Source organism: Meles meles, chromosome 14 (genome assembly GCF_922984935.1).
Source record: "Meles meles chromosome 14, mMelMel3.1 paternal haplotype, whole genome shotgun sequence".
NCBI classification, from domain to species: domain Eukaryota; kingdom Metazoa; phylum Chordata; class Mammalia; order Carnivora; family Mustelidae; genus Meles; species Meles meles.
This window is the reverse complement of record NC_060079.1, coordinates 73,575,811-73,592,916: the sequence shown is the minus strand read 5'-3', so window position 1 is coordinate 73,592,916 and position 17,106 is coordinate 73,575,811. Positions and strand designations below refer to the sequence as shown.

General features: G+C 49.0%; 1 protein-coding gene across 8 annotated transcripts in view; it reads right to left on the bottom strand.

Moving 5' to 3' along the window:
- Positions 1-17,106, bottom strand: part of FARP1 (FERM, ARH/RhoGEF and pleckstrin domain protein 1) — a 280,772-nt gene that overhangs the window by 214,263 nt on the left and 49,403 nt on the right. For 3 of the 8 annotated variants that reach the window (XM_045978472.1, XM_045978471.1, XM_045978469.1), the window contains exon 2: positions 6,418-6,611. In XM_045978472.1, coding sequence (XP_045834428.1) covers positions 6,418-6,588 — 171 coding nt within the window. In that variant the 5' untranslated portion in view covers positions 6,589-6,611. Of the gene's footprint in view, positions 1-6,417; positions 6,612-15,191; positions 15,215-15,235; positions 15,370-16,363; positions 16,470-17,106 lie in introns of those variants that run through there. The other 5 variants (XM_045978467.1, XM_045978468.1, XM_045978470.1 and 2 more) reach the window with 4 other exon arrangements.

The following is a 17,106-nucleotide window of genomic DNA, read 5'->3' as shown; positions in this document are numbered from 1 at the left end:
GGGGAGATTTCTTCCCCTCGTTCCGGTTCAGACTGCAGCTGCTTCAGGAGCGGCTCTGGGGCCGCTGTGTGGCTCAGTCGGTTAAGCGACTGCCTTCAGCTCAGGTCATGATCCTGGAGTCCCCGGGATCGAGCCCTACATCGGACTCCCTGCTCAGCAGAAGTCTGCTTCTCCCTCTGACTCTCCCTTTTCTCATGCTCTCTCTTTCTCTCTCTTTCAAGTAAATAAAATCTTTAAAAAAAAAAAAGGAAAAGAAAAAGCATCTCTGGGCAGATGCCACTCCCTGCTCGGTTTTAAATGGTGGCTCAGTGGGTTGAGGCCTCTGCCTTCGGCTCGGGTCATGATCCTGGGGTCCTGGGATCGAGCCCCGCATCGGGCTCTCTGCTCCGCGGGGAGCCTGCTTCCTCCTCTCTCTGCCTGCCTCTCTGCCTGGTTGTGATTTCTCTCTGTCAAATAAATAAAATATTTAAAAAAAAAAAAAAAAAGATTAGTTAAATGGCCAATTAAATTTTATTCAGGTCTCAAGACCACCAACTCCTTCCCCACCCCTCCTCTCTCTCCCCCATCCGCTTCCAAGTGCATTGCATGCAAAAAAAAAAAAAAAAAAAAAAAAAAAAAGCAAGAGACTGAGAGAGAGAGAAATCAAGTAGTCCTGCGACCCCTATCTGCCTCCCAGCATCATTCTAATCTGATCCACTGGAGGGAACAGTTCAGCCCACTGCCAGGGACTTGGAATTCCAGAGCAGTGAGAAGCACAACACTTTTAAGAAAGGAAGATCTATTCCCCCCACCCCCCAAGACCTTCAGTTTCAGTTAAACAAATATTCCATCTCTTTGGGACCCCCCCCCAAAAAAAAGGGCGACTTTCAGCAGCTTATCCAAAAGGGCACCTTCTCTGAGATGGCTAAAATAGAAACAAAGAAAGGGGGTAAGGAGGATGGGACACAAAATTCATTCAAAATAAAAAAGACTGAGAGAGAAAAGGAGCCTGCTTTCCTAAGGACACCGTTGTTCTGGGTGAGGCATCAAGGGGAGGCCCACCCAGGAGCCGGGGACCTTGAAAGACAAACTTGTCTGTGTCCTGTTTCTGAGCTCCAGCTGATGAAGACAGCTTTAAAATTCTAGAAACGTTTAAGACCTTCCAAAGAACCCAAGCCCATGGAGAACAAGTTCCCGACAGAGGTCAAGCCCAGTTTCACGGAAATTAGACATTAAACAAGTTTCGTTCCAAAAGGTAAGAAAATGAAATGAAAGTTTCATCATTTAGGGATGGACCATTAAGAGGGGCACCTGGGTGGCTCAGTCAGGTAAGCGTCTGCCTTCCGCTCAGGTCATGATCCCAGAGTCCTGGGATTGAGACCCGCCATCAGGCTCTCTGCTCAGCAGGGAATCTGCTTCTCCCTCTCTCTCTGCCCCTCCCCTGTGCTCATGCTCGCTTGCACTCTCAAATAAAATCTTTAATAATTTAAAAAAAAGGGGGGGTGGACCATAAGAGACAAATAGTGTTTGACTTAACAGAGGTCATTTTGCCCCCAGTAAAAAAAACCTCTAGGGACTCTTACTAGGACATGCTGTTTTCAACAAGCGGATTTCCTACTAACAATGTGTTATCTAGAAAATTACTGGTATCTTTCAATCTTCTATTTCCCACTGTCAACTCAGTATCGTTTAGCCCATTTTAGATCCCTGCGATTTATGTAAGTAACCCCCCAACACACACACTTGCAAGTTAAATACTGTCAGTTTCCTGACGCTCCATAAATATCACAGAAATCACAGCACACTTGTTCACCCTTCCCACTTTTTCTTTTCTTTTTTACCGCTTACTAGGTAACAGTAACTTCTGTATCCAATCAGTGTGGGGTCTGTTTGTTTTCTGGGGGGGTTGCTTTTGCTTTTGTTTTTAAAAGAAATTCCTTTTCTCAAAGAGTTTACCATCTGCTGGGATAATTAAATACTAGTCCTGAAAAGTTAATCCATCAACAAGGATGTCAATGCGGAGTTCCAGCTTCCAAAAAAGGGAGGGAAAAGGCCTTTACTATCACCTAGACCAAAGGCCTCATCCCGCAGATAAGCAAACTGAGTCTCACACATGGATGTAAAGGAACTAATTAAGAAGATTAGAGCCCGGGGTTCCAAGTCTAATTAGAGGTACAGACAGTAAGCCCTGGAAGGAGACCAAGCAGGGACCCACAGGGAACATGGACGGTTGGCAGATTGGAGAGAAACATGTTGGACGTGAAGCTGGGCGGGTCCAGGCACCCCCAAGTGTAGGACTGGATAATAAACAGGAACACAAGAGACCCCGCCCCCCAGAGCTCACGCCCTACACACCGGAGCCCCAACCCAGCGTGGCAACGAAAGCAGGTCGCCGTAAGATGCCACCACAGAAGGGGAACCCACAGGGACAATGGTGGGGAATTCGGGCACCGTCACCCCAGCATCTCAGCAGTCTGGACCTTGGGGGAGGCTCTCTGTTCCCCCAGCCTCACCACGCTCACGAATCTACTTTTGTCCTCTGACACCTGGGAGCTATACAGGCTTCCGAGGGAGGTGAGGACACGACAAATACACGGGAAGCGCAATGATGGGACCCTGAGATGGCCACGCTGGACACCCGCCATCAGAATTCCTTCTACCACAACTCACGCGGGGCACTGCTTCTAGAACGCTCCCCGCCCCGCCCCCGCGCTGCTGGCCGGCCCCCCACCCAACCACACCTGCCAACTCAACACAGACCAGGTGTCTTCTGGTCCCATGAGTGACTTTCCCACGTGTTTTCTTTTTCTTTCTTTTTTTTTTAACCAGGGCAGCTCCAAAGCAGCAAAGGAAATGGCTCCCTTTTCTATCCCCTGATCTTCTCGACTCTTCCTAGATTGACCTTGCTAATGAAAACACAAACTGAATAAACACTTGGAGGAGAAACCATCTGTTTCAATGCAACCGACCAACGACCAACGTCAGTAGGAACAGCGTTTGTTTACCAGCAGGGTCAGGAGGCTACAACATACAAAACCTTCTCAGAGATCTTGAGTGGGGGATGGCCCTGGCTGGGGTGAGGGGCAGGGAGAAGTGTCATTAACCCTTTCGGAGCTGCTCGTATGGAAGGGAAGGCTGCAGCTCCCAGGCCCCCGGGTGAGGCTTATTTGCACAGCATTTTCCACATAAAGGGGATACAACACCATTTAAGAATTTACTGTCAGTACTGAGCTTGAACTTCCCACTCTGCAGAGGAAATACCTAAGCTGACCGTCCAAGGTCAAGAGCAAAGAGAGCTGATGGAACCACAAAGCAGAAGAAACAGGCAGGCTTTTTTGAAAGGTTCAACACTTCGAGAACCTTTTCAGAAAGCCCCCGAATATAACGAGAAAGACAACCACGCAGACCACAATTTGGTTATCTGAGCTAGGAAGGGTTTAGGGAATTCATAGTTTAAATGAGGACTCTGCCTGCTTTCTACGCTGAAACAAAACTAATGAGAAAAAGCTCAGGAAATCCAATCCCCAAGGAAGTACAGGGTTCGGAGAAGAATGCTCGCGAGGGGAAACTGCCAGGACTTCTGGCCGCATGCCCTGCTCATCTGTATGGCAAATGGGAGTGAGGAAGGAGAGATCATTCTCTGGTGGCGCCCAATCCAAGGAGCGGTCCCATGGGGGCAAGGGAGACCCTGCCAGGGTCAGACACCTGGCCTTACGAACTTGCAGGAAAAAGTTGGGGAGCGAGGTTTTCCAGCAGCTACGGGCGGCTGGGGCCTCGCAATCCTGAGTCACTGTGTTCCCATCTCCAGTGCTAGGACTGAGTCACCCCGGCCAGCCGGAGGCCTTCCAGCTGTGTGAAGGTCTGGCTAGTTCTCTGAATAGAGAGCACAAGGTAGCAATTTACAATCAGCTCTGTCAATAAAAATGCTGATATCTGCCTCTCTGCAGGCAGTTACAGAAAACATCTGTTACCCACTGGTTGGGAAAGAACATTCTGGCCAAACTAGAAAACTCAAAATAAAATATGAATGGATGAGACGTGTGGAAAAAAGGACATATAATTCTACTTGTAAGATAAACTCATTCTCACATGCAGGCAGCAAACATTTTAATGAGCAATGACTACATGCCAGGGACTGTGCTAGGGGCCGGGAATGAGACACTAAGGCAAGGCACCACCCATCCTACTTGTATGAAGGGCTTAGTAGTTACTGAGCTGGTATAAAGTGCCTGGAAAAACGTCATCATCATAGGAGGTGGGGTTTATTACTAGCCTCATTTTACAAAGGAAAAAGCAGAGATACAGAGAGGTGCTTGTCCAAAGTGATCAAGAAGTCAGTATAAAAAGGCTGAAATTTGAACCCAAGCCTTATAGGTGTATAAAGGAAGAGGTCTGAGGGAGGGAAGAAAAAGCCCCAGGCACTATCTCCAATGTTAGTGTCTGGGTAAAATGATAGGGTTCTTAAGGGTGCATAGGAGTTTATGGGGAGGAAAAGAGAAAAGTTACTCCCAGACAGAGGGGTTATAAATGCAAAGCACAGACACCAGCAATTATCTAGTAAAATAAAATTTTTAAAGATTTATTTGTCAGAGAGAGAGCACGCAACAAGCAGGGAGAAGCAGACTCCCGGTTGAGCAGGGAACCTGATGCAGGGCTCAAACTCAGAACCCTGGGATCATGACCTGAGCTGAAGGCAGAAGTTTAAACCGACTTAGCCACCCAGGCGTCCCATCAAGTCACATAATTTTAAACAATGAAAACCTACTTCTATTCCTTTCCTTAGGGACATCCTATACAGTTCCTAGCTGTTAGTGACATTCTTTGGCTTAGGGACACTGACGAAATGCAGCTGAATTCGTGCAACACTCCCTGTGGTTCGTGCACCCAACATTAATATTTGATTGGTCCTCAGTCCAAAGCACACACGAACACCATTTAACAGAATGTGTAGCTAGAGACTTGGGCTCAGAGGCCCTTAGTACAGGCCCAACAGGAAACCCTGAAACTAAATACCTCACCAAACCAGTCTGGCAACGAAGAGAAGGCACTGGAAAGTGGGAGGGGGGACCTGTTCCAGAAGGCCTAATTCTAAGAGGCTGGCAGGTGCCCTTATTTATGCTCAGTTTCAGCGACTGGCAAAGGGCTTTGTTCACCAGAATACAGAGATGTTCCCCAGCCCGTGAAAGACAAGCATTCCACAACAAGAAAATAAATGTACAATAAACTGGCAGTTTTCAGCACAGCTATTCTGAGGTTTACCTTTCCCGGAGATGCTTAATGGTAATTCGCACTCTCGGAACGATATTAAGAGGAGTATGATTTAGTGAATCGTACTGCATAAGCGATTAAAGGACAGGTTATAGACGTCTGTGTCAATGCTTAAATCCCACAGTCCCTCTAGCCAGCAGGAGTAATAGATGCGTCGTCTCCTCTTTAAGAACAGGTTACGTTCCCAAAGTTTTGTGTTTCAGTTGGGTGTTGAGAATTCAGGAGTTATTTTCCTCCCTACCAACAATGTCAGATTCGCTGTATAGTACCTGAGACAGAACGCAGAAAACTAAACCCAAAGTGTGCTACAAACAAGGTCTCCAGACCACAGTCCACGTGAGGGATAAGGATTCAGGAGGAAAGTCCAGTCCAAATTCTAAAGAGCCAAGAGCACTCATCTCACCCTCCCCGCCCCATTGGGCTCAAGAAATCCTCACCACTTGTAACTGGTTCCCTACCCTCCAGCAGGAGGAGGCTGGAGAGGCGGCGGCAGCGGCAGGGGCTCAAGGAAAAAGAGCAGAACCACAGGGGAATGGGGGCAAGAGCCAGGGTAAAGGGCTCCCACAGAAGAAAGAGGTCAAGGCCGTTGATTCTTCCCTCTCTGCCTGGCTCCCAGACACCCCATTTCCTGGTGTCTAGAGACACCCCCTCTAATTGTGGGGCTGCTACACTGTGGACCTAGATCAGGGTTTTTCTGCTCCCCCCCCAACCTCCCACCCTCAAACACAGACATCCACGTTTCTCCTGACATGAAAACCCACATGGCCTTCTTTGATGGTTTTCCCAGGATTTTTCTTGCCCGTACCCTAGATTAGCGGCACGTGCACACACACGCAGCGTGAGAGGAAGACTTGTAGTGAGCAAATGAGACAAGACCACAACTGCATCCAGTTCAAATATATCCAGATCACACGAGCACACACATACACATACATACTCTGTGATTCAAGGGATCAGCCCACTGAGACCACGATCTAGGCTGTGCACGCATGAGTCACAATACTGGACGGCAGAACCAGAATGGGTGAGAGGGGCGTGCTGGGGGAGGGGGGCAGCGGAGAGGGAGGTGTGGACCGCCCCCCGCCCTGCTCCCGCCACCCCCCATCACTGAAAACAGGGATCCGAGGAACCTGCCCATCCGTTTGAGTTCACACCTCTACCCCAACTTACCGGAACTTCAAATGCCTCCTGGGTGTCATCCAGCATCTGGATTTTGATGGACATGAGTTTCCCGGAAGGCGTCGGGGGCGGCTTCTGACCATGTTCCAAGGTGCTGATCCCCGAGTTCTCCGGGGCCCCCAGTCGCGATCCTGGACTTGGCCTCTGCTCTATTTCTCCCATGGTGAAAGCAGACTCTAGAATATCTGCAGAAAACAGTGAGAAAGAAAAACACGTCAGCTCGGTGGGCTCTCGGCCCCCCCACACGGGACTCACACGCGGGCGGCTTTGGTGCCTTCATGAAACGTCAGGTCACCCTCAACCAACCAACACATGCCAACGGTGGTGCGTACGTTAACATATTTTCTTCCCTAGTTTTACAGTCCGCTCTCACTCATAGTACAAATTTTGCGGTGTTCAACATTATTCAGTGCCCACCGTGAGCTGGGCACAACTTTTGGAGTCTGGACTGAAAAGGATAAGCAATGCCTAAGCCATACCATTAGTATCCATTAGCTTTCATGGACACATCACACACCAAGAAACATGGGCTTGATAAAGATAAAACGATAAAGCAGACATTGTGTGTCTCGAGTTTAGAGTTTGTTGAGGAAGGTAAACACGCGCTCCCACAAACACAGGCGACGAGGGTAGGGTCTCTCCTCCCCATTTCTTCTGCTTGTCTCTATCACAATTACCTTTTCTAATTCATTTCTTTCCTGCCACCCCCCCCACTGTCCCCCTTTTCCCAAGAAACCATTTCACATATAATGGTATCGACAACAACATTACTTCCCTAAAAACAAAACCCAAACCTCTTTCCTCTATATACCTGGCCCCGTCCCCCTCCCCACCAAAGCCACATCCCACCTCACCCCACCCTCTCCCTCCCCTCTGTCCTGTTCCAGGTCTCTGGAGCATGGCTCTCGCGGGCTGAACGCTTTGCACTACTTCTCCACCTGGAAACTTCCACCCTGGCTTTTGAACTCCATTCCAGGATCACATTCCCGACCCCTGGGCAGGACTCTGGCACCACCGCCCCCTCTGCACCCACAACCGTCACCCAACGTCACCATGGTGGTGAGTCGTAGGCCTCTGCCCGATGACACCCCCCAGGACCCCAGGACCTCAAGACCTAAAGCAGGAATCAAAGCTTGATATCTTTGGATCTCAGCACCCGGCTCAACACAGCACAGGGCATAAAGATTCCAATAACGGCTGCTTGATGCTGGTTGATGCTGGGCCCTGTCTGGCTATGGAGGATCACAGAGCACAGTGGGGGGAGGGGGGCTTCCATCACTGAGAAGGTAGGAACGGTCCTCAATCGAGTCTCTAATATCAGATAATAATGGCAAGGAGACAAGCACACCGGAGAAGGCCCTGCAGGGAAGGGGAAGGGCCCCCACAAAGCTATGGGACAGAAACCAGGCGGCATACAGGAAGAATACGGATTCACACGGAAAGCGGGTTTGGGAAACAGCCTGGAACCAAATGATGGAGGAGCTCACGCCCTGGCTGAGAAACACGGTCCTTCCCTCGAGGCAGCCGGGAGCCCCTGCGTGATAAGAACATGCAAAGCAGAATCTTAGAAAAACCGTCTGAGGAGGAACTAATCCTACAAGCTGGAGGAAGATGGCAGGTCCAGTGACAAAGCTATTGTGACAGTCTGTGCCTCGGGGGATAACGTGGCCAGTGGAGACAGAAAGGAAAACATGAGGCCATAAACCCAAGGTTATGGAAAAATTAACCCAACGTTAACAGTAAGCTGCCCAGGAGGAGGATACAAAAGTATAGCAAAGACCAGAAAATTTTTATATTAGAGAAGAAGAGTGTGTGGGAGGGAAGGTGAGAGTCTGACTGGGAACATCCAGGGCCCTGCGGGGAAGCTGGAGATGGATTTGGGCTGAGGGTTTGGAGCCCATCTGGCTATACAAGCAAAAGCCATAATGAAAGCAAATGGCGGGGGGGGGGGGGCAAGAAAGCAAAAAGAACCACTGTGCCCAGTCAACAGGTGGTCATGGGCTGAATATTGTTCCCCCACAAAATTTTTAAAAGATTTGAGAGAGAAAGAACATGAGTTGGGAGCAGGGAGGGTGGGAGGCAGAGACAGGAGATCCCCACTGCACAGGGACCCCTGATGCGGGATGTGATCCCAGGACCCCAAAACCATGACCTGAGCAGAAGGCAGATTAACCGACTGAGCCACTCCAGGTGCCCCTCCACTCCCCCTCATTCTTATACTGAAGTTCTCACCCTCAGTACCTCAAAGCGTGGCTCTATTTGGAGAAAGGTCCTTAAAAAGGTGATTAAGTTACAATAAGGCCATTAAGATGAGCCCTAATCCAGTCTGACTGGTGTCCTTGTGAGCGGAAAGCTGGACCCACAGACACCAGGGATGCCAGCGCAGAGGAGTGGCCATGTGAGGGCACTGGAAGGCAGCCATTTGCCAGGACATGGGCCCTCAGGAGAAACCAGCCCTGTCGACATCGTAGTCTGGACTTCCAGCCTCCAGAACTTATTGTTGTATCCCCGCCCTCAACCTATGGTGCTATGTTATGGCCGCCCTAGCAAACTCATGCCAGGGCTCCTGTGGAAGACGAGAAAGAGGCTCAGAGGGGCCCCAAGTAACTGAGAAAGCCACAAAAAGGGCACCTGTGGCGTGAGGTACGGAGCTGAGCGCTATGTCTGACACATCTGAAATCACATCACCCCTCAGCTCCTGTGTTCAGAAAAAAACATCCAGCTCGTAAATCTCACGTGGTAGGTTCTTCTCACCCAACTTCTGGCTCGTCCTTCTCCTTAAGAGTTGGGCTCCCAGAAGTTTCTGACAAAATTCCACATGGCGGCCCCTTCGCGCTGCCTCTCAGCACTCTCGCTGTGAAGCCAAAGGCTGGCCCTGAGGTCGGCAGATGGAAACCACGGAGTCACCTCAACAACTTGGTCGCTGACTCACACTCCCCTAGCCTGAAAAGACACATCCTTTGACTGGACCGAGAAAGGGCCTGATGACTACCTCAGAAACCCCACTTTCTACGCATTTCCCCACAAACCCCACCAAAACCCGCAGGAGAGTGTTATTCGTTCCTATATTACTATATTAGTTCCTAATATTCCTATATTATTCATTCCTATACATTCGACGTTGGGCTCTGTGGCCAGGCGATGCAGCCTTTCTAGGAACGGCTCCTCCTTTTTTGAATGCCCACCTAGGACTTCCCAGATCTATTAAGGAGGCAGCTCTCTCATTTCCGCCCCCAGTAAACTTTAAGAACCTATTTCTAATCTGTTTGTTGTCTGATCTGGGCTTTGCTTAATTCACCATCGTCTTGAGCCGTGTGACTGGACCCATTTATCTGCAATGCCCCAAGCGCAAGGCCTTACGGCAAGGGGCAACAGGTCGCCTGCTTGCTCAGTGAATCGGACATGGGGGTACACCTCTGATTAGTTAGGAAATCAGCTGTGTGTAAGACAATCTCCCCAAACTAGGAAAAATTATTTCCCTGCAGGTTTTCTGTTTGGGGTCTCATGGTTAAAAATAAACACAACTTCCAGAGAAAATGGACATCTGCTCAGTTTGCCATGCCTGTCCCCACCCAAGCTCTGCACTTTTTCCTGCTTTGGTCTTGATCCCTCCCTGTCTCTCAGAGCATCCCTTGCTGCCTTCCTCCTCCTCCTCCCCCACCTCGCACTGCATCAGGGCCCCGCCCCCTGCCCTCCTCCCCCCTGCGTCAAGGAGATACAGCTCAGATGCCCAGAGAGGGAGGGGACAGCGGAGAGGAAGGGGCCTAGTCCCCCACATCACCCCACCTCCAAGGTGCTAGGAACCCTCCCTACAAAAGCACTTTCTCCTTGTCCTGCCTGAGCAAAGGGCAAGGCCCCTCACCTCCTAAACTAAACCCTCTCTCCCCTTGGGGCCCAAGATCTCTAAATGAATACGCATTGTCCTTTTTTAGCCTCTTGGCATGTAAAGATGAAAAGTGAGCTAGCTACTAATAGGTATTTAGTACCTTAAATTCCTTTTTCCTCCGCCTCCAAATGACCTCACGCCTGTATTATTTCTACTTCTGATTACTGACATTTCAAAAATGCAGTCCCTCCTTCGTTCTCCCATCGCATGCAGACCATGGCTGTACATGGAAAGTCCTCCTCGATTCAAATATATATCCAGCCAAGACATCTGAGCTGAGCATCCTAGGAATGTCACGGGAATATCCGAGGAACACTGGCAAGTCATAGATGGGTGACCGCATTGATGCTTGCTCTCGGAGTTGGTAGGTCCAGTAACACAACACTGCCTTCTAGGTCAACAGGTCTAACAGCCCCCAAAAGCCTCCTGTCTCTATAGCTCAATCCAGGCTCTACTTGGACTTGACCTCCATAATTACCTCTGCCTTCTGAATTCCTTCAGGAATAGTCAAAGCAAAGCAAATAAACCCTTCTTCCCCTGTGATCCATTATTAGTAACATGATCATTCCGGACCTCAAAGCAAAAAGCTGTACGTGAAACGACTTCACTCTTTGGCTGTATGAAACAGGAACTACAACAAAAAATAAAATTTTTAACTGGCAGAGAAAAGATGAAAAAGCTAGAGTTGCCTTGTCGTCGTATCCTGGCCTCAAGAATTCCTCTTGGAATGTACCCAAAAGCATTAAGGACACACACACACACCAACTCCACCCTGAACACATCTGAGACTCCAAACCACAAACCGGGGGAAAGAGTTGCCAAACTGCCATCAAGGTCAGACAGAGGAGACAGAATTGGAGAGGTTGCCCATGCCTGCAAAGCTGGGCTCCCCAAACACGCAGGATATCCCGAGCCAACAAAGCCAGCAAGAACTTTCTGGGAACCAGGGGAAGAGACGGAGAGGTTAGCACGAGAGCTTCCCTGAACACAACATGAGGGGAGAGCCCACTAGAGATGGGGCTGACAGAGAAACAACACAGGTAAGACCCAGCAGCAGGACGTCGCCCATTGCCAAGGCCAGATGAAAAAGAGAAGGCCCTGGGAATGCTACCAGTCCGGCAAGCAGAGAAAACACAGAGGATAAAAGGATTATACACACCCCCTCGGGTCACAAGAGTTCCCATGAGCATGGGACGGTCTCCTGGCTCTCCACTCCTGGCTCTCCAGAAGCTGTTACAAATAGCTAGTTCATAAAGCACCCCCCAGATAACAAAGGACCTTTACAAAGATGCTAGATTGAAGAAAAAAGGAAAAAAAAAAAAAAAAACCCGAGAACAAAAGAATTAGTCCCAAACATACTGTCCCAACTTAAACGATGAAATAATGGACTCAGACAAAAACATGAGAGGATTTACAAGAGGGGCACCTTGGTGGCTCAGTTGGTTAGGCGTATGCCTTCAGCTCAGGTCACAAGACCAGGGTCCTGGGATAGAGCCCCATGTCCATCCCCCCACCCCCCACTGTCCTGCTCAGTGGGGAGTCTAGTCTTTTGCTTCTCCCTCTCCCTCTCCCCCACTCCCTCTCTCTCAATTTTTTTTAAATTTTTATTGTGCTACATTAGTCACCATAAAATACATTTTTTAAAAGATTTTATTTATTTATTTGACAGAGAGAGAGAGATCACAAGTAGACAGAGCAGCAGGCAGAGAGAGAAGGGGAAGCAGGCTCCCCGCTGAGCAAGAGCCTCGATCCCAGGACCCTGAGATCATGACCTGAGCTGAAGGCAGAGCCTTAACCCACTGAGCCACCCAGGCTCCCCAGTACATTAGTTTTTGATTCAGTGTTCCAAGCTTGTACAATCTGTTTATGTACAATCAAATAAAATCTTTAAAAAAAAAAAAAAAAAAGCTTTCCTGAACTCTTGTAAATCCTATGGGAAAACAGGAGCAGAAAATAAAGGATGAAGGCAGACTCAGGAAAACCAGAAAGATGAGTAAGAACATCACTGCTATAAAATATATGTTCATGTTGCTCCCAAATTCATGTGTTGACACTAAATCCCCAAAGTGATGACAAGTTGGGGGGGGGTCCTTTGGGAGGGGTTACATGGTGAGGGAGGGGCTCTCTCGAGTGGGACTGGCGCCCTTATGATGGGCCCCCAGAGCCCTAGCTCAGCCCCTCTGCCATGTGAGGACCCGGCGGGAAGCCAGCAGCCTAGGAAGCAGATGCCTTCCTGTTTGGACTCCCAGCCTCCAGAACTGGGAGAAAGAGAGTTCTGCTGTTCATAAGCCACCCAGTCTATGGTACAGTGAGAGTGGCCCAAACAGACGAAGACAGTCACCAAAATGGAAGTGGCTAGAAGAAAATACACCCAGGTGAAAATAGGAGGTTCCTGAGGGGAAAGATGGAGAAAAGGGAGCAAAAAGATTTAAAACAGAGTCAAAAGTGATAGCAATGGAAGACAGGCAGGTGCGCCAACTCACCCACCGAGTCCATAATGATTAGAAAATAATAATGGAACGAGAAAGAAAAAAAAAGTTTAAGGCAGAATTAAGGAACACATTCCAGAAATAGAAGGTGATTCTCCACTGTGAATGAACATATATTCCAGAAACCACTAACACAAGATGATCGACACCAAGGCATTTCCTGTAGGATTACTGATGTTCAAAAATAAAGCAGGAGGGGCGCCTGGGTGGCTCAGTGGTTTAAGCCGCTGCCTTCGGCTCAGGTCATGATCTCAGGGTCCTGGGATCGAGTCCCACATCGGGCTCTCTGCTCGGCAGTGAGCCTGCTTCCCTCTCACTCTCTCTGCCTGCCTCTCTGCCTACTTGTGATCTCTCTCTGTCAAATAAATAAATAAAATCTTTAAAAAAAAATAAAATAAAGCAGGAATCATTTAGGCACCTGGGCACAAAGTCCAAACAAAATATGAGGGGACAAAAATTCAGACTCACCCCGGGCAACATATTATGCTTAAACTATCAAAACGGTCCTCAAAGAAAGAAAAGAGGAATCAAAACATTAAACCCAAATTTTCATTCCAGTAGAAGAGTCACACATTTTAAAATAGTCAACAACTCAGAATACTGTTGTCCAAGCCCTTGCAGAAGAAACTACTGGAAGGAGGAAGGCTAACCCTCAGCAAAACAAGGGGGGAATGGGGTAAAACACTGGGAAAGGATTACTGGTAAACTCTAAATCCATTTACACCATAAGAGGAAAACGACAATAATAGCAGAATACTGTGAACTCCGGACAACGCAGAAATAATGAAACTGGCCGAGGAAACGCCCAGATGTTGAAAGGAACGGCAAATCTTAACATTAACTGTTAGCCTGGGTTTTAAAACGGGTACAAGAAAATTTCAATCTCCAAAGACATCCCCACGGTTAATAAGCACACGGAGGGGCGTCCAACATCGTTAGTCATGTGGAAATGCAAATGACATCCACAAAGACACTTTTTCACACCCACTGTGACGGATGGTAACAAGTGTTATTTACAGTGTAGAACAGCTGGAATTCTCCCACGTTGCTGGTGGGACCAGAAAAAGGTGCAAGCCCTTGGGAGAACATTTTGGTAGTTTCTTTAAAATTTAATCACAGATTTAGCACACGAGCCAGCAACTGTTCTCCCCTGGTGAAGCCCAGACGTCTCCCGGAGGGACACGAAGACGTACATGCACACAAAGGAGGGGCCAACAAGTGGGAAGGAAACAAAGCCCACCAGGCAGGGCTCCCGCCAAGCAAGGGACTCCTGCCGAGCAAGGGACTCCTAGTCACCAACAAAACTAAACGAAATGCGGACACCTGCTACAACACGGATGAACCTCAGAATCCCTTTGCTAAGTCAAAGCCAGATGCAAGAGATTACACAGCAAATGACCTGACTTGCAGGAATTATCCAGAAATGGCAGATCGGCAGAGATGGAAAGCGGATTCCTGAGGCTCCAGAGAGAGAGAGGCTGGGCAGACAGCAAAGGGTCGGAGGGATGATGGAGATTCTTGGGCGGGGACCTGGAAATGTTCTGAAAGCGAGTTGTGACAGTCGCACAACTCTGTAAATGTACTAAAAACCTCGGAATTGTACGCCTGACACCCTTTAGCCTTCTGCTCTATAAATCACACCTCAATAAACAGGCTTAAAAAAATGTGTGTGTACATGTCGTGATGAGCCCCAGGTGATTTACAGAATTCAATCACTCCATTACACCCCTGAAACTAATGTAACAGGTTAACTGGAATTTAAATAACCTGAGAGAGAGCACATGTGCATCGTGGGAGGGGGGTCCCCGCAGGGCAGAGGGAGGGAGAACTCCCAAGCAGGCTCCACGATGAGCACAGAGCCTGACACAGGGCTCGATCTCATGATCCCGAGACCATGACCTGAGCTGAAACCAAAATCTGGCGCTTAACCGACTGCATACCCAGGCGCTCCTAAAATAAAAACTTTAGGGAAAAAAAAAAAGGTGTGTGCACCCACACGACTATCCTTGTGAACACACACAACCTCTCTGGAAGGCCAAACAAGTGACCTGCAGGAGAGCGGCCTCCGGGTTAAGGACAGGCCTGAGAAGGCTATTGCCCATTCAGAAATACACAATTGTAAGGAGGCCATCTCCTCACTACCCCGGCTCGTATAGAGCATGAAACCAAAGGAGACGAGATCACAGTAAAGAAGGGGGACAATTCTCCATCGAAACTTGGGCCAAGAATTCGCAAAGGATTTTTCCTTCCAGTTTTAAGGATAAGCCCCTTACGTCAATATCACACTCCGTCAACTAACTAGAACTTAAATACATACTTTGAAAACACACCCATCACTTTTCTTTAAATGCACGCATTTGAAATAAACACGCTCACACAGGCACACGTACATAAATGAATGCCACCGAGGAATTCTGAGTGAAGAGAAACTCACAGAAAACAGGTACCCACAGAAGCCCAGAACGTAGATTTCAGGAAGCCATGGGGCTGGGTTCTAGAGACCCCAAAGTAGTTCTGAGCGCCCCACGTCGAGAGGGAAGGAGCACACATTGGCCATTTTGTGGGGACCAAGAGCAGCTCCGCTCAGGAGGGCAAAGGGCGAAGGGTGTGTAACCCCAGCCCTGCCTGGTAACACCTTGTGTTCTGTCCCCAGAGCCACAGGCCAGGAGGGAGGGAGGAGCAAACCACCCCCCCACCACCACCCTGGCCAACCACCACCACCAAAGGCTGGCGGCCAGCAGCTTCTTCACAGGGACTTAGATAAGGGGTTTTGAGACAGTTCAAAAACAGCTATCTCTGCGGATAGATTGGCTTCCTTCAAAAAAAAAGTCTGGGAGCAAAAGAAAGGACAACAGATCAGCTGTTTCACATCAACCAGAGACTTCAAACAGGCGGGAGAGGCTGTCTGGCCTGTTTGATCATTTGGGAGGAGACCAGGAGGTTAACCGTCTGCGAGCGGGGTGCCCCGATTCACCAGCACAAGGCAGGGAGAGGACGAGACCCCATCGACTTCCTGAAGACACGCTTCGCCGTCTGTTCTTTCCAACCCTAGTGAAAAGCGGTAAGTGAATTCCGCAGGCTAGCCTACATACCCCTCACGTCTCCGGAAAGTACTTCAAGAACAACTCTGAGCAGAAGTTTTCTCAAGTTCACAGATGTTATTTCAAAAGTCTGGTTTTAACAGTAGCCCTTTTTTACTCAAAAACCTGAGTCTGACCGATACCGAATTAAATGTGAAAATTCCCAGCCAGGCATTCATCTACTTGAGAATCAATGGTTTTCTAACCCTGCTGGCCTCTGCTGTTTCGCACGCTGCATTTTCCTGACGCGGTCCTGGTGCTGTTCTGTATTCTTCCTTCTCAAATACTGCCTTCTTTCCCCGGGTCCATGGTCACCTCCTCCAGAAAGCCTTCCCTGATCTACTCTTTCAGGGGGGAAAAAAATGCCTTGCTTTATCGTCTCGGGTTTTGCTTGTATTTGGCTTGGATTTCCCCTGCTTTCCAGACCTTCCTCCTCTCTTCCTGCATCTCCAACTAGATTACAAGTCCAGAGGGGCTGTTACCTGGGAGCATGACAGGTTCCTCCTGTCTCAGTACAAGAGACTGCCCTGACTCTGGAACCGAGAGAACTTCAGGCAGCGCATGTATCCCTTCCAGAGGACACTTTCCTTACCTGGAAAACGCAGACAAAGCCGGCCAGGGGTTTGTCTGATGCAGGGGGTTTTATTTAGTTTTTTTTTAAGATTTTATTTATCATTTGACAGAAGAGATCACAAGCAGGCTGAGAGGCAGGCAGAGAGATAGGGGGAAGCAGGTTGCCCGCTGAGCAGAGAGTCAGATACAGGGCTCGACCCCACAACCCTGAGATCATGACCTGAGCCTAAGCCTAAGGCAGAGGCTTAATCCACTGAGCCACCCAGGTGCCCTGTGCGGGGGGGGGGGGGGGGGGGGGGGGGGTTTGGGATTAAACCGTGGTTGCAAATCAGCAGCAAAAGCTTCACGTGAGAGCTCGTTAAGAAATGCAAATTCCATCCCAACATAGGATCGCTGCATCAGAAAGGCTCAGGGTGCCTTCCAGTAGATTCTGATGTGAACTCTGGCCTGAGAACCAGGGCTCTACTGCCCAGGGTCCCCATGAGGATCAGCTAAGTAAAATCCACCTGACTACAAATTGGTCCATAACTTCAGGAAAACATCTGGTGACCATGTTTCGCACGTGCACCTGAAGTAACGAGCACCTGGTTTTTTCAATAGCTCTTGGCAAAAAAAGGTGGCCCTCCTTCTCCGATCCTATGCTCATGCAGAC